Source organism: Mirounga leonina, unplaced genomic scaffold, assembly GCF_011800145.1.
Source record: "Mirounga leonina isolate KUSES-001 unplaced genomic scaffold, KU_Mleo_1.0 Mir_94, whole genome shotgun sequence".
NCBI lineage: Eukaryota > Metazoa > Chordata > Mammalia > Carnivora > Phocidae > Mirounga > Mirounga leonina.
Genome location: NW_023270855.1, coordinates 38,261,866 through 38,282,088, shown reverse-complemented (window position 1 = coordinate 38,282,088; position 20,223 = coordinate 38,261,866). Strand labels below are relative to the sequence as shown.

General features: G+C 50.7%; 1 protein-coding gene across 1 annotated transcript in view; it reads right to left on the bottom strand.

Annotated features, from left to right (window-relative positions):
- Positions 1-20,223, bottom strand: part of LOC118006010 (store-operated calcium entry regulator STIMATE) — a 48,242-nt gene that overhangs the window by 12,269 nt on the left and 15,750 nt on the right. Inside the window, exons 2-3 of the mRNA XM_034998537.1 lie at positions 2,144-2,192; positions 93-188 (exon numbers count right to left, since the gene is read on the bottom strand). Of these exons, the coding sequence (XP_034854428.1) occupies positions 93-188; positions 2,144-2,192 (145 nt within the window). The remainder of the gene's footprint in view (positions 1-92; positions 189-2,143; positions 2,193-20,223) is intronic.

Sequence of the window (20,223 nt, the reverse complement as noted above, 5' to 3'; positions counted from 1 at the left end):
AGAGGGAACAGGACTGGTGGCAGAAAGCAAGGCCAGTCTACATTCGCGGCAGAGGGGTGGGTGATGTTTGTCCTCGAATACGGGCCACTTACAGTGAACAAGGGTCCTCTTCAGTGAGATCTGCTAGGTACACATTTGCAAAGTGGATGAACAGCATTCCTATGGCTTGTTTGGAAGTGTCTAAAAACCTGTACGAAATAGGAGCAGCACTTGTTACCATCCTGACAGGAGGGTTATATCCAATTTGGGGAAAATGAGAAGTCTGAAACAGGAAGAAAGCCACCGGGAGCTCTCAACCTTCCCTTTACTAGTCGCCTCTTTCTGGGGCGTTGGTACTAACTCAGCCTTGGCGCCTCAGCGACCTTTCAAAACCTTCAACAACACTGCATCTGAGCTCCCTGAGAGGCCCCTGATTTAGAACACACATTTAGGGGCGCCTGGGTGGCTCAGTCGTTAAGCGTCTGCCTTCGGCTCAGGTCATGATCCCCGGGTCCTGGGATCGAGCCCCGCATCAGGCTCCCTGCTCCGCGGGAGGCCTGCTTCTCCCTCTCCCACTCCCCCTGCTTGTGTTCCCTCTCTCGCTGTCTCTCTCTCTGTCAAATAAATAAATAAATCTTAAAAAAAAACCCACACATATTTAAACACATTAAACACACGTTTAAATTAGGTGTTTACTTTTTCACTTTTTGTCATTTCAAAATGAAATGCTGACCACAGCTTTCGACGAAGTCGAAGGCGCCTCTATTTTAAAGAGCTCCCACTGGACGCCCCTCCGAGCTAAAGGCCGTCTGTGCAAGACTAACAAGACGCACAGATCCAGCCCCGCGGCTGAAGCCCCAGAGACTTCCAGCTGTTGCCATTTAAGCCCTGTGCTACATCGGGCCAGGCAAACTTCTTCTGTAAAGGGTCAGAGGGTAAATATCTTCGGCTCGCAGCAACCCATCATCCTGCCACTGCGTGTGAAAGTGGCCACAGAGCCCGCCATTCCTCTAACAATTCAGTTAAGAAAATGGACAGCAGCCTGTGGGCTGTAGTCTGCCAACTCTTGGGCAGGAGTTTCAAAAAAGAAAAGAAACAAGGGTGCTAGTTCTGGGGACACTCTGCTGCCCTGTCCGGAGGGGGCCTTAAGTTTCTCGTCTGCCATGCACACCTGGAGACCGCTGGTGGTCTGTGGCTGAGGAACCTCTGTATTGGGGCCATTTCTCCTGGCCTCCCAGGCTGGGCATTCAGGGTTGGGCCGGACCACTGAAGGGGGTCATGAAGGGGCACATGGGCACGGGACAGCAGGACGGGGTCTCAGAACTGAATGGACCTTAGAGATTATCCAGACCAAGCCTATGACTGAAGCTTAAAAATCATTTCCTAAAATAATGGCAAAGTAGAAGTCCCCAAAGGGCAATGTGTGTCCCACAGAGTGCCCCAATTCCAGACCCTCCCCAGGTCCCCCGGCCCAAGCCAGATACCGAGATTCGAGAGAAACTGATTGGGGAAAATAAAAATAAGCCTCAACATTCACAAATAATGCACTGAAGATCAATCAAGCATATGCTCAAAATGCTGTAAAGGGCCTTTAACACACTGATTTATCTGAAGTCTTCTCTGCAGGGGGAAATGGCTGTTTTATTAGCACAGCTGCAAGCCTAAGGCAACCCGAGAGAGTCCGCGTCTTGTGGACATGATGTTGTCCTGAAGAGCTGGCGGTCTGCCTTTTTCCGGAATTCTGTCTTTGAAGGCGGTGTCTGAAGTTCTACCACCCTTTTATGAAGGACAAACTGCCACCATGGGGTCATCCTAGGACCAGGGAAGATGAGTTTTGGGGAGAGGAGCATTCACATGGTGTATCTGACGCATCTCCAGATTTAGAGAATGTTTTGCTTACACACACAGACTACAGAACCCAAGGATTTCCCACAACCTAACAACAAGGAGACATAATTAAAGAGAATAAAGAATAAAGGCAGAGCTCAACATTATCTAGAGGAACTTCTAGAAGTCTTTCGTATTAGATGTAGTTCCTGATGATTAATTCAACTAAGGGATTCCGACACTTTATGCGATGCAGAATCGCTCCCATTGCCCCCCACCCTGCAAACCCCAAAGAATCCACAGCATTGTAGGAAGGTGTTAATATATACATACGCACCATATCCTCCACGGCCGTCTCTCGTGCTTTGGTTCTCTGAAGCGCTTGACTGGAAGAAAACACACACACTCAGCGGCTTGCCACAGTGACAGCAAAGCAAAATGCATACAAGGAGGGTTATCAGCACACTCGGGGCTGACCCTCTGAGTTAAGGTCCCTGCTCTTTTAACATGTGACAATATACACTAAGGTCACAGAGGCCCTGAGCTGCTGGTCTGACCAGTACAGCCTCTTCAGAACTGGACACTTAGGAAGAACGATACCTCACAGTGTGTGGAAAACTATTTTCTTCTCCTTTGTGACGAGGTTCTCTCAGAGAGGGCCTGGAGCCCAAAAAGTGGAACGCACTACTTCCAGCTTCAGGATATGCTCCACACCCAATGACACGTCCATTCAGCCCCCTACCCACCCCGCCCAAATAGTGACTCGGCACCCACTCCAAGCCCAGCACTGAGGAGACAAAGGCAACAGCAGGTGTCCGGCAGGAGAGCAGGCCCGTAACCATCTAGTGAGGCAAGTGCCAGGGGACAGGTATGTCTGAGGCAGGGTGAGGGCACAAGGGAAGAAGGACCACCCCCGGCTGCCTGCAAGGACGTGGGTCAGGACAGGCTGCACTGGGCGGGGGGGGGGGGGGTACGGTACAGAGCACACACAAGCTCACAGGACAGGGACATAACATGGCAGACAAACTGAGCAGGAGCCACGTGACGGAAGGTCTTGAATGCCAGGCTAAGGAGTCTGGAAGGAACCCCGTAGGGAAGGGAAAGCCGGGACAGAGTGCTAGGCAGAGTCAAAGACATGGTCGGAACTGTGTTTTAGACAAATGGCTCTGAATCATGTAGATGGTGGGTTTCTGGGGCTGGAGAAAATGGTGGCTGAGCCCCTGTACCAGGCAGAGGGGGCACCCCGCTACAGCTCAGCCAGTGGGGGTGGGGTGCTCCTTCAGCCACAGGCTGACCTCAGACGGCAGAGGACTGCCCAGACTGACACCCTCACCTCGGGTCTGCAGATGCAACCCCACCAGACTGTCTCCACAAGTCTACCCACAAAAACAAGCCCTGAAAGAGCTGCTGCCCCTCACAAAAGCACCAAGGAACAGATGCACCAATGCAGGCCCACAGAGGATGCCTCGTTCCTACGGGCAGGAGGCGAGAACCGACTTCTGGCAGAGCCCCGAGCTGCCAGTGAGGGTGCAGGAGGAGGAGGAGGAGGAGACGGGGAGGCAGACCTTGGTGCCCAAATCGATGGACCCTGCTTCTCTAAATGCAAACAAGCTGTCTGCAGTTTGCAAAGCGAGAGCTGTCTGTATACAGAAACAAAACAGGTCTTGTGTTCAGAGACATTTCGATTGACCAAAAAGCAGGAGGAACTGTAAGGAGGTCTGTCATTCCGTTGATATATCACAGATCCAAAATATGAACAGCGTCAAAGGATCCGGAGGTGGGGCCAAGAGGTTCTGCTCGCCCAAATGGTTCTCAAAGGCAGGGGGCCTCCTCCCCACAAGTACGCACGTCTCACGGGGCACTTGGGAAGGAGACGCAGAGGAAACTGGGCCAGGACAAAACCATCTGGAGGGAAAGCCCCAGTTAGGACCAGAGCCCCGTCACACACATTGGTGCTTCTGCCTCCTCAGGGGAATCTGTCCCCGTCAGCACAAAATAAACACAACCTGAGGAGAACGTCCTCATTCCGAGGAGACACATGCTGAAGTACCAGTGGCTGCAATTCACCTGCAACTGGTTTAGGGAAAAAAACTACACAATATATATTACAATTATACAAAGTAACTATATGATAAATGGTATAATACATTAGAAGTAATAAATACAGTATCAGCTATTATATAATACACCTATTATTTATATTAATACGATCTATAATATAGAAAGAGAAGCAAATGTGGTGTTATGGTCTTAACCCTCAGGACCTCAGAATGTGGCTGTAGTTTGGAGACAAAGTCTTTACGGAGGTAATTAAGGTAAAATGAAGTCATATGGGTGGGTCCTAATTCAGCATGGCTGGTGTCCTTATAAGAAGAGATCAGAACCCACACAGATGGACGGGCGACCATGTGAGCACCAGGTGAGAAGGTGTCATCTGCAAGCCGAGGGAGAAAGGACCTGGAAGAATCCAACCCTGCCCACACCTTGATCTGGGACCTACAGCCTCCAGACCCGTGAGAAAAGAAAGTTCTGGTGTTCGAGCCACCCAGTCTGTGGTACTGTATGGCAGCCCCAGCAAACTAACACATGGGGCAATATAATAATCGGAGAACCGAGATGAAGGATATTTGAGTATTCATTAAATGACTAGTTAAACTTTTCTGTAGGTTTAACGCTTTTTTTTTTGAAATAAAAAGTTGGGAGGAAAACATACTGTAAACGGCATGCACGAGTACAGCCATTCGGAGGTCCATCTGGCAATATCAATCAAAATTTTCAGTGCCCAGGCCCCCCCCCTTTTTTTTTTTTTTTAGATTTTATTTATTTGACAGAGAGAGAGACAGCGAGAGAGGGAACACAAGCAGGGGGAGTGGGAGAGGGAGAAGCAGGCTTCCCGCTGAGCAGGGAGCCGGATGCGGGGCTCGATCCCAGGACCCCGGGATCATGACCTGAGCCGAAGGCAGACGCCTAACGACTTGAGCCACCCAGGTGCCCCGCCCAGGCCCCTTTAAACTGCAAGGCACTGCCAGGTGTGTGTTCTACACGCATTATTGCAACACGCGCCAAGAAGCCCAGGGCTCGGCATGGTAATACTGCCCTAACAAAACCCAGAAAGACACCAATGTCTGTCAGCGTGGGGCTGAGGATCCCTGTCACGGTATGATGCAACATTAGGCTGTCACTGGAAACAACAAGGTCATCTGCATGGACTCATGTGGAAAGGTTTCCACACTATATTAACAAATTGCAGAATTAATATGCCTCCCATGGTTCTGTTCGTATCCATTTTTTTAAAGGATAACTATTTATATTGGTGTTATGCATGTGTTTTTTCCCTAGAAGGATACCTGACTATTAATAAGGGCTGCCTCTGATGAAAGGAATTAGGGTTCAGGGGAGTAGACCTATATCATTCTGAATGGTTTTAAAACATTCTTCTATATTCACATCGCTTTTATTTCAAAGAATTAAAAACAAAAAACCACCTGCGTCAGAGACCTGTGCTAAGACAGCAAAGTGGGACATGGGGGACACGGTGTGGGTCACGGGGGGCTCTGGGACAAGAAGGGAGAAGGATGTGTGCGTGTGCTGGTCTGTGCTTGAGGCATGACCTCACACAGGAGCACCTCAGACGGGATTCAGAATGTCTTCAGGTTCTCCTAAACAGAGGAGTGTGACTCCTGCCTTCTTCCTGTCCATCTGCCATCCCCTCTCCCTAGATTATTTCAGTGTCTAAAATCTTTTTATTCTTTAATTAAAAGCAGAAGAATCATTCAAAGAGCTCCTCCAGATCTGACATGGCAGGAAAACTCAGGAAACTTTGTTCACCCACACAGTTGTGCTGTACCGAGGGGTCTGTGCTGTGACAGGTCCCGTTCAGGGGACAAAACAGACAAAATCCTTGCCTTCCGTGCATTCTCGGGGCAGGGAGAGGGGAGAGAATACCTGGAGAGTGTCAAGGCGGCGACTGCGACTGGAAAGCGGGAAAGGAGAGAGGTCTGGGAGGAGGTCTGGAAGGTGAGCCAAAACCCAAGGAGAGGAGGGGAGAGTCCCAGGCATCCGCACAAGAGCCCTCAGGCGGAGGGCTGGGCCCGTGAGCAGCAGGAATGTGGGCCTGAGGTCAGATCTCCCAGGCCTCGTGGCCAGGGTGACCTGGGGGCAGCCACGGGGCAGGGGGGCTGTGGCCCACAGCTGCTGTGCAGAGAGTGGCGGGAGGGCAGCACGGTGGGAGCAGGGGGGCAGATCAGGCCACCACAATAACCATGGTTGAGTGGGCCCCCGGCCCAGGTGGTGGCAGGAGGGGGTGAGTGACAAGAGGTGGGGGCCCGTACCTTCAGCAGTGAGCCAACAGGATTTGCTGACAAGGGGGATGTGGCTGTGCATCCGGGACGACTCCGAGGTGGGGACTGACACAGTTCCACTCATTCCTGTTTTTGTTTTGGTGGTGGGGGGGTGGGGAGGGGGGTGGCAAACTAAAAGGCCCGGGACACCCGTGCACAAGAAACAAGGCGCTGCCCCCGAGTCGCCCACAGACGGACACGGAGCCAGGCGCCCAGTCCCATGGAAACAAGTCTGTTCCCCGCCGGAGCCCGGCAGCTGTTCTCTGGGAGCCCTGCAGAGGGTGGCTCAGGTGCAGCTCCATGACAGCCCACCTTTTTGCTTCTGTAGGACGCAGGGAACTCAGACGGAGCCAGAGGCCAGAGCAAAGTGCAATCCGCCCTTCCCAACGTAGCCACCGCACAGCCTGAGGCAGAAGGCTGGGGCAGAGGGCACAACTCAAGTGTAGGTCAGGTCCCTGAAGGCAGGACACCACCAATCCCAGGCTCACGGCCTGAAAGAGCCCCTAGTAGGAAAGGGAGCAGAGTGGGGGATGGAGAGTGGGATCAGGGGAGGGGCTGTCGGGTGTGCGGCACTCCGTGGTCCCTGACACCTGGCACACAGGCCCCATTCCACTCCTTGAACGACGCTGCACCACCACCTCTAGGCCATGGTGGGCTCCGAAGCAGGTGCTCTGTGTTTATGCACATGTCCTGAAGACGGGCACAGGGTCCCATCACCCCTGAAAAGGAGGAGTGGCCAAAAGCCAGACAGATGTGGCTTTAAGTCCTGTCTCTGCTTACTATCTAGCCAATTGACTGTGTAAAAAAAAAGGGGGGGGGCGCTGCCAGGTTGGCGTCAGGATTAAACGAGAAGCAACTGGTGGAAGGGGCTAGCACAGAACACGTGCTCAGGAAAGCGACTGCACTCAGTGGGCCCTGACCTGGCCCCTGCCTTCCCATTCCTCCTCTCTGTCTACTCTCCCGAGGCCCAGCACTGAGCCACCCTGTCTTGGTCTCTGGGTCTCTGAGAAGTATGTGACCTTAGGTCTGCCATCTGCAACCTGACCTCTCCACAGGGGCCCAAATACTAGGAGGGTCCCAGGATTCCCTGACCCTGCTGTCCTCCCTGGGCTGACTCCCCCGTGCTCTGAGTGCTCCTCTCTCTCTCTTCTGCCTCCCCATGGTTCTGTCCTCCCTCCACAGGCTCCCCAGCTTCTATGCTGCGGGCTCTCTGGCCCCCTCCCCTCCCAGCCCTCACCCCCCAGTCCTGCCTGGCCTCACCATTGCTTCATAGAACAGAAGTGTCCTCTCCTCTGGGGCTCCTTACTTTCCTCCCCCATTCAACTGTCGATCTCCCCTGCTAACTCTGTGACTGGTCTTCTAGATGTGTCCCTTTCCCCATTTCTACCACCAAACTAGTCGGAGCCTCAGGACTGCTTTCCTGTGCTAAGGAGACTGCCTCCTAACAGGCCTCCCTTCCAATTGTCCCAGCCACCCACCTGCGCTTCCTTCCACCTACACTGAGCACTAACATTGCTGGGCACACAGCACTGGACACTACAGCCCGGGCCTTGCCCTCAGCGGACTTTCCATCCAGTACTCTGCATGTCATTTCACTTGCCTTAAAACACTGCTCTCTTCTTTCCTAATCTTACGCATCTCTGAATTAAAATACATCTTTTGGAAGAGATGAACATATGGAGAGTATATAAAATTCAGAATACATTCTTTTGGTTAGCATTTGGATGGTACATCCTTTTTAATTCCTTTTTTTTCAACATTATATTTAAGATGGGTCTACTGAAGGTAGCATATAGGGGAGATTTCCCCCATAAACCTGGCTCACAATTGTAGTGGGTTGAATGGTGGTCTCTAAAAAGATATGTCCAAATCCTGACCCCCCCCCAAATCCCTGTGGATGTGACCTTATCTGGAAAAAGGGTCTTGGCAGGTGTGATTAAGTTAAAGAACTTGAGACAAGATCATCCTGGATTAATGAGGTAGGCTCTAAATCTAATTACAAGTGTCCTCTGAGAGAGTAGAAGGCACAGGGGAAGGAGAAGTCCTTGTAAAGACAGAGTCAGAGACTGGAGTCTAGCAGCCACAAGCCAGGGAACCTCTGAAGAGGAAGAGACGGGGAAGGATTCACCGCAAACTCACTGGAGGGAGTGTGGCCCTGCCAACAGCTGGATGCTGGACTTTGGGCTTCCAGAACAGAGAGAATTTCTGTTGTGTTAAGCCAAGAAGTTTGTGATTATTTGTACAGCAAATGTAAACTAATAAAGCATTTTTCTTTTTCTTATAAAAAAATTTTTTTTGAAGAGCACAAACATACTCAGTGAAGTCTCCCGTCCATCTGCAATGCCAGGTCTTGCTTCACTTCTCAGAGCCAACCACAGTCACCCAGATCTTGTGCAGCCTTCCAGAGACACACCAGGTGAGTCCAAAGAGGGATAGATGTCTCTTCAAAGAAAGACAGTCGCATACTCTGCACGCTGCTGGACCCTCGCTGCTCTCACTGAACGCCCCCCTCCCCGGATTGCCAGCCGGACGTACTAACCGGGCCACACGGGTGCCCAGGCGCCCGCGGGGCTCGCCACCACCCGCCAACTCTGTCACGCGTGCTCTTGGCTCACAGCCTCCCTGGACGGTACAAAGCACAGTGCTCACTCCTCTAGAACCTCTAGAAGTTCTGCGCTGTTCGTGCCGCATGACAGGAAGGCAGTGATGGCTTACCCGATTCCACCTGTCTGTCCCACACCAGCAGCCGTGTCACTGACGGCTCACATAAAGCTGTGGCTCGGTTTTGCACACGCCTCTCCGAGTCAGCATCTACAGGATGGGGGCCAGGCACCCCACTTCACGCTCCCTTTCAGAGCCTCGCCTGCTGGCGCTCCCACGGACTTGCCGTGTGACAGAAGACAGCTCAGTTTTACATACAGTCATTTCCTTCCATGTCACAAGGAGGAAGACATATGAGGTAGTGTTAAAAAATCATGGGGGGGGTGGATGGGGGTGTCTGGCAGGCTTAGTCGGTGGAGCGTGAGACTCCTGATCTTGGGGGCTGTGAGTTCGAGCCCCATGTTGGATTGCTTAAAAATACAATCTTTAAAAAAAAAAAAAAACCCCACAGGAGTTGGAAAGGGAACACTTACCATGCAGTCCTATTTAGAAACTGAGTCATAAAAAAGCACAACTGTTTGGAGATTAAACCACACAATTTAAGAGAGCTGTTTGGTCCATGCCAGGCGCAGTGTGAGAGAAGGGAGTCCAACCTCCTCAGTGTAAAGAGTGGAGACAATGGAGACAATGATGGGGAAGGGGTGATCTGTGCGGGGTCACCAGGTAGTCAGTAGTGGGCCTGGGATGAAATCAAGCCACCTGAGCCAGCCTCTTCCTCCAACTGGCCCTGGCAGAGACCGCAAGCCACACCCTGCCAGTTCTATAAGCCCAGGGCCCCAGTGCTCAGAAAGGATAGAAACGGTCCAGGGGAAGGGGGCGCTGAGCAAATCCACCTTCATTGATAGAACCAGCAATCAAGGAAAATGTTCCTGCACTTTCCCTGAATTATAAACAGTCAAGCCCCATCCCAAACCTCCTCAGTACCCGCTAGTGGCAGGAAAAGCCCAGAAGTACCAGTTTCTTTAGGGCAGGAAAAGGTCCCAGAAAGCCACTGAGGTAGACTGCTGGTTGCCTCCCCCAAACCCCCTTTCTTCCTTCCTAAGGACTTAGTGGCACAGCTGACAGACCACATCCCCAGATGCCCTTGAAGCTGGAGGTGGCTACAGGACTAAGTTCTAGCTGAAGACAGTGTGAAGCCCAGGGTGGACCCCTTTTCAAGGAGAAATGAAGGGCCTGGTGATTCCTATGGCAAGGAACTAAAGGCAGTCAAGCTGGTGTTAGCTTGGAAATCTAGTCCCTGCTTTATCAAAAATGTTATTATTTTAAGCAAGTCACTTTTCTGGGTCTAAGTTTCCTCAACTGTCTACTTAAGAGGGTCACTGTGGGGAGCAAAGCATCTGTGGCTGTGGCCACCAGGTTCTTTACAGGATTATTTCTAACCTTTGTGACAACCCTGAAAGGTAAGGCCAAAGGGTTTGCCTTGAGGCCAAAAATAGCGTAAGATCTGCATCCATGTCTCTCTGACTGCAAAGCTCACATTTCCCCTGCTGTCCTGAGGAAGCCTAGTCCAAAGGCAACGGAGGTTCTGGTCTGGGTGTACCATAAGGGCAGAAGTTCAGGGCCTCCTGACTCCAGTCTTCTTCCCCTTAAGCCCTCCCGCACATGAGCTGGAATGAACTGAGCATGACGCCCCTCGGTCAAGCCTTTCAGTGCGTGCCCCACCTCCCCTTCCTCAGGGAACACAATTCAGGCTTTCTGGCTTGGCAAACTGCGCCCTCCCCATGGCCTGGCACCTTCCGTCTTGGTCCTGTCACTCACATGGTCACTTTGGCTTGGTAGGGCCCCCATGTTTAACTCTCAGGCATCCGACCAGATTCAGTTCAGGCAGCTCGAAGATTTGCCTCCTTTGCAGTAGAGTTAAGCATCCCTCCGTCTGGCTCCCCAAAGCCTCCTACGCATCCTACTCTGCATGCCTCTGGATTGATATTTCACATGCGATATTGAGGATTTGTCTGTCTCTCCTGCCAGTTAAGGAAGCAGACAGAGACCCTGTCTTATTCATGGCCCTGTACCTAAAGGAAGCAGGCACTTAACCACTGACCGGAACAAAGGGAGCGGAACACACTACAAGAACACTTGAGTCAGAGGAGGCAACAGCTTAGGGCATGGAGTGCAACCTTGGTCCCAAACCTCGCAGCAACACTTACTGTGGGGATATGGGAAGCTGTTTAACCTCTCTGGGCCTTACTCTGCCCCTCTGGAAAATGGGAGGATTACAGCAGCCGCCTCCTACGAGTCTTTAATGAGACAACATATGAGAGTACTTAGCAAGTAACGCGGCGCCGCAGAGAGCAAGAGCGCACAGCTAAGGCTCACCTGCACTGCCCTCTAGTCTTTCCCTTTCCTTTCATGTTACAAATCACTGTAACCAGTTTGGAAACCAAAGAAAAGTTATCTAACATGTAGCCATCCAAGTACAACCAAGCCCACTGGTTGTCACAGTGCCTTCGTTCTGGTTGCAAAGCTCCTCCTGCCTTGTGCCTCCCATGTGGGACCGGAAGAAGCTGGGCCGGGCTGCGCTCTGTTCCCCGGTCATTAGCCTCCGTCAGCTCTCACCAAAGGTTGGTCACTCAGAGAATTCCCCAAACGCGGGGGGGGCTCCACCTCCAAGGCAGGATGCACGGGCGAAATGCCGAAGGACCGGCAGGACAGGTGCCCATGACCACTGGCTGGACACGGCTGGTTCCTGCTCTGCCTCGCACTGTTCTTGGCTGATTAGAGGAGACCCACTGTGAAATCAAGTCCGGGCGTGCAGAATTTCTTCCTTAATCACTTGCAGTCAGGAAAAGACTAGAACCGATGTGGCACTGATTCAAGAAACACCATGACACAAGACACCTGTCCCCAGACAGCGATCCAGAAGGAGGAGCAGGTCGGAGCTGCTGCCCATGCGGGCAGGCTGACGGGCACCCTGGGATTCAGCACCTTTCGGCTCTGCTGCCCACTCTGGGCGTCCTGGCCTTGATGCCAGTCCCTCGCTTGGGCCTGTCCACCAGGACGGAGTGCTGCAGGCCCTGGGCCTTTCTCAGTCCCCAAGCCACCTGCCCAACCTGCCTGCCCTGCACCCTGATCCCTTCCGCTGTTACGCGGGGAAGCAAATCAATAAACCACCACCATCCTGTATCAAGACATCTTGTTATTTTTTTAAATGGTAGATATATTTTTAAAAGTTTTTATTTAAATTCCAATTAGTTAACAGAATGTAACACTAGTTTCAGGTGTACAACGTAGTGATTCAGCACTTCCATACATCACCTGATGCTCATCATGACAAGTGGCCCTTCTTCATCCCCATCCCCTATTTGACCCATCCCCCCACCCACCTCCCCTCTGGTAACCACCAGTTGGTTCTCTGTAGTTGAGTCTATTTCTTGGTCTCTTTTTTCCCCTTTGCTTGTTTGTTTCTTAAATTCCACATATGAGTGAAATCATATGGTATTTGTCTTTCTCTGACTGACCTGCTTAGAATAATATTCTCTGGCTCCATCCATGTTGTTGCAAATGGCAAGATTTCATTAATTTCTATGGCTGAATAATATTCCAGTGTGTGTGTGTGTGTGTATGTGTGTGTGTACCACTTCTTTATCCATTCATCAATCAATGGACACTTGGGCTGTTTCCATAATTTGGCTATTGGAGATAATGCTGCTATGAACACTGGGGTGCATGTATCCCTTTGAATTAGTATTTTTGTATTCTTTGGGTAAATACCCAGTAGTGCAATTGCTGGATCGTATGGTAGCTCTATTTTCAACTTTTTGAGGAACCTCCATACTGTTCTCCAGAGTGGCTGCACCAGTCTGCATTCCCACCAACGGTGCACGAGGGCTCCCTTCTCTCCACATCCTCACCAACACCTGTTGTTTCTAAAATCAAAACATTTTAATGGTGGAAGTTCAGCGCCAAAAAAGGTTGATGGAAAAGCTACCTCTGAAGAGAGACCTTTCTAGTGACCCTCAAAAATCACACCCCATGGGCCAATACCATTGCCCTTTTGATCACAGGGCGGACATTCACCCTGGACAGAGAGAAGGCTGAGTCAGCTGCGTCCAGTCAGAGAGCAGAGAGCAGGCTGCATTTGCTCACTACGCTCAGCAAGCGCCTCGTCCGAGGAGAAAGAACTGTGAGAGCCCCTAGGGAACGGCAGGAGCCAGCGTGAGCCCGCCTGGGACTGTGGCGTTCCCGCCTGACGCCAGCCCCACCTCCGAGCCTTTTCCTGGGGCCGAGCCTGCAGAGGCCACCTGCAATGGCTCTTGCCACAAAGCGTCCCGCTCAGAGTCACACTGTTTTATGTAGTAAGACACAACTATCCGTTCATTTATTCGTCCATCTGTCCATCCATCCTCCACACGGCTGCTGGTGGAGGTCTCAAAATGTCAATAAAATTATATCACCCACCGCTCCACTTAAAACTCCCAAGACACATAAGTGTGTCAAAAGTCACACCTTATACTGTAGACGTGTGCATTTTACTTTATGTAAATGATACCTCCATAAGAATTTTAAAAACAACAAAACGAACCCAAAACCCTTCCATGCTTTTCCACAGCAGCTAGAATAAAATGCAGGCTCCTTCTCGTGGCCAAGGGACCATAATGACATAGGGCTCTGTCTGCTTCTCCAGCCTCATCCCCTCCGGCCTTCTCTCTACACACTGCACACACCAAGCTCCATCCTGCCTTAGCACCCTGGCTCACACGGCACTTCCTGTCTGGACACTCTCCTCCTTTCTATTCTTGTCGCAGCTCCCAGCTCACCTCCTTGGAGGCCTCTCCGGATCCCCGCACCCCCAGCTGTGTACATCCTGGCCTGCTTCCATCCTTCACTCGCATTTCCCACTTCTGTTTTCTTCTCCCCAATTACTCCTCTCGTCTCAGAAAATTTTTTTAAGATTAATTTGAGAGTGAGCGCGTGCACACACACATACACACACATATGAGTGGGGGGCGGTGAGGGGCAGTGGGAGAGAGAGAAGCAGACTCCCCGCTGAGCAGGGAGCCCGATGAGGGACTCGGGACTCGACCCCAGGACCCTGAGATCATGCCCTCAGCCGAAGGCAGACATTTAACCCACTGAGCCACCCAGGCGCCCCTCACCTCAGAAATTCTTATGTGCTTCCTTGACTACTGTTTTCTCCCCCTAGAAACTAAGCTCTGCAAGACCAGGAACTTTGGTTCTGTTTATCCCCATACTCCTGGCATCGAGAGGGTGCCTGGCTCTTAAAGGGTAGCTAAACAATATTTGTTGAACAAAGGAATTCATTCAGCCTGTCACTTAAGACATATTTATCGAGTACTGTCCAGGATTTATTTTTAATTCAGTAAGGTCCATGAATTTGCACAAAGGGTTCTCCCAGAAGCTTAGCTTGCAAGCCCTTCGTCCTGCAACAGGACAAAATTGCTTAGCCCTTTGGTTTTGGACAAAGTAATCTGCCAGCAAGAATGCCAAAGGACAGCCACCCAAAACCTCTCTTCCTCCTCACTGGCCACAGGGCAGGGAGAACCGGCCAAAGTCTCCCTCACCACATTTGGCCTTAGAAAGAAAGAATCGGACAATCTGGGTTTGTAAACAGCTGAAGCGCTCATGAACATTTTTTGGTAAGGACCAGATGAAGCCAAGGTGCACAGTTAGCCAGCTTTAATCCTCCTACATGGAGGTTCTGCCAAGGGCTGAGAAAGAAATGAGAAAAAAACCTAAACTCTCTAGCAAATAATATGCTTAGCTCTCTAAACATGGGGCTCCTTAGGACGGCAGCTTCCCCTGGAAGCAGGGCAGCTGTGCCATCTCCTGACGATGGTGACCTCAGCAGGGCCGAGGGGGCACTGTCACCGTGCAGGCGCTCCACGGGGCTCTGTTCGATGGAAAGACACATGAATGGCTGATAAACACCCAAGGAAATAGGCAAGCTCAATAAGGTGGGTTTTAAAAATGCAAATCAATAATTACTGTCTGCCAGATTAGCCAAGATGAAAACACTGGGGGAGGATATTAGGCAACAGGGACTCTGAAGTTGCTGGCGGACAAGTAAATGGGGATGTGTGGGGGAGATTTGTGCTCTTGTCCCCGGAGCCCCCAGTTGAGAGGGGACGTCTGGTTGGTGTCCAGGTAGCCACGGTGAACGGAGACCTCTGGGAGCCGGGGACACGCTGGAGGTGGAACGAACGAGGCCTCCAGCACGCAGAGTCTGAAGGACAGGAGGAGCAGGAGAGCTGCAAATATTCCTAAAGAAGGAGGGCTTGTCAGTGTAACTTCTTCCTCCACACTGACGGAGGCGCCACGCGTAAACGGGCTGTCCTAGGACAGTGTCCCTGGGCTGCTGGGGAGCCTCCAGGTCTGGGGAACTCTGAGAGACACCGCACCTGTTCCCGCCCTGTGTCACCCCTGCACTGCTGACCAGTACTCCCTGGCCCTAAATTTCGGAATTTCATTTGACCTCACAGAGGATGGAGATGGGTGTGGTTTTTTTACCTATCGACCCACAGATGACTTGGAAAGTTGCAGTGGGTATCTATTATGATTTTAACTATTTATACACCATGACCCAGAAACTCCACTCCTAGGATTTTCTTCTTTAACTGCACTCACACAAATGCCCACAAATCTGTATAAAAGGGTGTACTGCAGCTATGAGCATAGAGGATTTAGAAACCACCTAAATGTCCATCAATGGGGGAAGGGGGTAAATGTAAATTATCATCCAGTGGAAGTCACCATTAAAAAGTGAGGCAGAGAGGGTACCCTCGCAATGGGTGGATTTTATGGCATGTACCTTACACCTCAACAAAGCCGTTTAAAAAGTGAGGTGAATCTATCCGCATTGATACGGAAAAATGCCCACTTTAAACGGGGAAAAAAGCAAGTCACCAAAACAAACCTACTTTGATTTTTTTTAATGATACATACAAACAGAAATTTCAAGGCACACACATTAACTGTTACCTATGGTTAGCTCTCTAGAGGATGGAATTATAGGGAACTTTCACTTTCTATGCTATGTATTTCCATAAAGTTTTAGTTGTTTACAAAGAGCATGCATTACTTTTGTAGTTAAAAAAAGGTCTTAAAAATGGTTACTTGGGGGGAAAAAACTTCTGATGCTAAAAACATTAAATAATTTTAAAAATGACAAAATTACAATTTTGCACATTAGGTAATTAAAAGCCTTAAAACCTAACTCATTAGCAATCTCCTCCTGAGAGAAAAGCTTCCAGCAGGCAGAATTCACTGGAGACAGAAAGCACCTCCACCTCTGCAACCTCATGGCTAATCAAACAGAACAGGACACGGCCCCAGAGCCTGCATCTCTCAGAGGTAACACATGCAGCCCCTGGCCCAGCCCCACCTCGCAGGGTGACCCATAGCTCAGGCAGCCAGAAGCTTGTCTGGGCACTGCTTCCTCTGGTCAGAGGAGACACCCGCCAGCCCCGTCGTGCAGTGATGAGCTACACATTGCAAGATGGATTTTCATCCTTGTGACCCAAGGCTCTGAAGTGATTCCAGCTGCTTAGGGTGATCCAAACTCAGCAGAGAACAGAACATATAATGGGTACAGGGAAGGCTCCTCTTGACATGGTTTTTACACCTGGAACCTGGAAGGAAAGGGTACAGATCCAGCCACACATCCACCCATCAAGAGTTAAACATAGAAGCCAAAGGACTGAACACAAAGTTGCTGACTCACTTAACTGGGTCATTCAACTCCGAGAATTTCACTAGGAGAAAAACCCCAATGTACTACGTTTCATTCAGAAAGATGACCACACTCACCCTCTGACCTCCTACAGGCCATATCCTTTAAGTACCATTCCCAGACAGTGGTGAAGGGGCCACCCAGCCACCCACCTTGCTCAGTTGGCAGCCCTTGTGAACACTCTGGGTCCCCAAACGTACCTTGAAGAAAAACAGCCTTGTCTACTACCCACACCCAAAATGCATAACTTACTCAATGGAGTTCCTAGGAGGATGTCTGAGAAAAACCTGATCAGATAAGCCTTCACCGGCGTGCGGAACACTGAAGGCTCTGGGCACTGGACATTAATTGACCCAGCCGCTCGTCATGCCCAGCCTAAGAGGCAGACGGTACCATCCCAACTTTCGGATGAAGAAACTGAATCTCAATGCAGGTAAGGAATTTTCCAAAGTCCAGGACCAGAACCCAGGCCCCACTGCTGATCTTCAACACCCCCCTCCCCATTAAACAGGTTCCAACATCGGTCTCACTGAGCTTGGCCTTTTGGTACAAAAACGTAAAGCTTGTGAAATGCAAAACTCTACATGCAATCCAGACAGCACTATCAAAAGTCAAAAACAACCTCCCAAGGAGAATTAGCTCAGAAAATTTATATGCAGATGGACAGACAATTCAAGAACTTTACCCTACACTGAAGGTGGCTAGCAGTGTGTATGTCTACAAAGCATGCATGGTCCAAAATTCCAAGGCTGGGGGTAAGAAGTCAAGTGTTAACTCAGGTTAATCTTGGGAAGGTTTGGCTGTCAAAGTTCATCAGGACAGGGAAGAGGCCACACTGGCTGAGGCCATCCCAGATCTCCTTTGTCAAGCCCTGCCTCAGGCTGTGCTGCCACCACTTGGCCTCCCTCAGTACAGATCTGGCTCTTGCGCAACCCTGCTCCTCAGGCCAGCCCAAGCAGTGGGCAGGAGGAAAGCCCTGCATCTCCCAAGAGTGTGCAACCCCCTCCTCCATCACCATATTCCTCCGCCACCTCCCACTAGCCACTGCTCCAGGTTCTGTGCTCCTGGGCTGTCACGGCTAAGTGGCACAGCTGGGAAGGTGGGTTCACAGGAGAGAAGAGTTCCCTTTCTCGTGCCACAGTCTGGAACAAATCCCCTGGGCAAACCAGTGAGCTTCTCTAAGTGTGTCTGGGTGGTGTGGGGAGGAGGCAAAGAAACAGTAGCAGGAGACTGCGCAGTGGTGGGGAAAGAACGAAGGCCCGGGAGGCAGGACACTGGGTTCAATGCCTGACCCAAGACTGGCTGCGAATCCCTCCAGGATTCTTGTCTTGTCTTGTCTTGTCCAGGAGTCTTGCATTAAGTTACCTGTATTTTTCCAATTCTATTAACAGACAGTAGGGTGTGCACTGTTCTACCTCCTCAGGATCACCTGCTATGGAGGTCAGTGAGCCAAGGTGGGCCTCGGTGAGCTTACAACTATTCAGCAGCCCCATGCACTGGGTGAAGCATCTTACCAGCTCACTTAATGCTCATACGAACCCATTAAGACAGGTAATCACCTCCCTCATTTGGGGCACAAGAAACAATCTCCGAGCATTCACACATCACCTGGGCTGAGGCTGAGGCTGCCCAGTCATGTGGCATGGTGGTCTCTGAAAGAACAAGGCATTCACCTGGCAGAAGGCTCTTCATCTGGGACAGGTGGGGGCTTTGCCCTTGAATTTTATTAGTGGAAGTGAATTAATAAGCACCCTCAGCAGAAAAATTAATAGAAGACCAGCTCTTCTCTTGATATCAGAGTCACAAAACTACAGTTAAGACCTTTTCCCTAGCTTCTCAATCCAGGGTAGTTAGCACCCAGAGTCTTCTCTTTTCCAAAAATCCAAGGGGTGTAACCAACCAGAACCTCAGCAGAAGAGAAGCGACAAACTTCATTTCCTTAGCCCCAAAGCCTGGGAGTCAGGGGGCAATGCAGAGGGCAGGTGAGGAAGCCCTCACCCTCCAATAATAAGCTGACCTCAGGGGGCTTGTGACCTTAAGTGCCCAGATCATCAGGCCCGAGGAGCTCGGACATCTGAAGTCCTCCTTGGCGGGCAGGGGCAATCCTACCCACGGTGGTCTGGTGGATGCTTCAGGTGCCTTGGGTTCTGCTCACAGCGATTTCTCCTTTTCTTTACATAAAACAGGTGGACAGGGTGAGAGGAACACCCCAGCAGTGTGTACACCAGTAAAAGAGGAGGAACGACATGAAGGGACCATGGCCCTTAGGACGGGGAGCCCCAGGCTACCCTAGGAAAGGTGGGTCTGAGTCAAATTAGGATTCCTCAACTCCCAGTGCTCACTCTGTCCACCTGCCTGCTAGGACCCCTCCCATTCTCCTCTTGTGAGGGTACTAACCAACTATCGTCCTTCTGTGAGGGCACTAACCAACTATCATCGTGTGGCATGGTAGTCACAAGAGACACTTTCAAAGTTTTCTGCATCCCTTGTCCCATCACGCAGACTGCAGAGTGAGTGGTCACACAGATGAAGGCTAGGTAGGCAACCTGGCTAAAGAGCAAGTAAGTCAAAGGGAGGTCTGCCTGCATCTCTCTCCTTGAAGGCACCGAAAACGACAGCTACAGGTACTGAGGGAGAGCTGCCTGCAGAACATGGGTTTTGGAGAGGGGCTTGCTGGGTGCTGTTTTGGGACTGACTCACAACTGTGTCGTCCTTGGTTCCAGCCTTCTTAGAAGCCTAGAATGAACTTAAATGAATCCCAGAAAATCACAATGCCCTGGCCCTGCTATTTACCATTTCAAACAGGCCTGCCTATGTCAGCTCTTGATGAGAAAGGTCAGACACAACTCATGAGGCCCTGGAAGAAAAGGAGGCGTAGGGCCCTACCTGTCCTTAGACCCTCCAACACAACAGCACTGCCAGGGAACGTGCTTCCTTTGGGCTTGCTGGTCTACCAAGCTACCTGCAGGAGACTTAATAAGCTTCTTACCACACCCAATGCCATGCAAGAGAAGCCAGAGGCTGTACCACTCACATGGGCCGGCAAGTACAGAACCCAAAGAAAGCAGAGCACTCTGTCAGGAAACGACCAAAACAATCCAACACAAGAATCAGGGGAGAGGTGACCACGCCTACATACAGGCTAGGGGCAAGGGAAGAGCAGGTGGGAGAGGGAGAGATTGAGGCTCTGGGCAGTGAACAAAGACTCTGTACAAAGACTCTATAGAACAAAGCTATATACTAAATACAAGCCAGAACTTTAGCACTTCCTCTCTCTTAGCATTGAACTCCTTGGGCTGCTGGCATCTTTGAAAGAGGGGTGAAGAGGAACATCCCTCAAGTGCATCCTTATAAAAATGATACTAAAAAGACCAAACACGTGTAAAAAGTCACGAATGAGTAGAATGAGTAGGCTCCACTTCAATTATCAGTCCCTGTTTTCCTCCCACATGTAACTCAAAGGCTTATTATACCAATTGATCTGAAATTTATCTTGTTCAACAATCTACCGTAGACTGTAGAAACTCTGATTTCCTACTAGTTAAAATACAAGCAGTGAACAATGAGGTTGGCTTGGCAAACAATATGACAAATTGCCCCTCTGAGGCCCTTAAGACTAAAGCAGTGGCCAACTCTCATCTTGGAGGAGACGTTCACTGGTGTCTCTGAGCCTGCTTCAACCACCTTTGGGGGCTCAGCCCACTCACCAAGGTGAAATCCATCCAA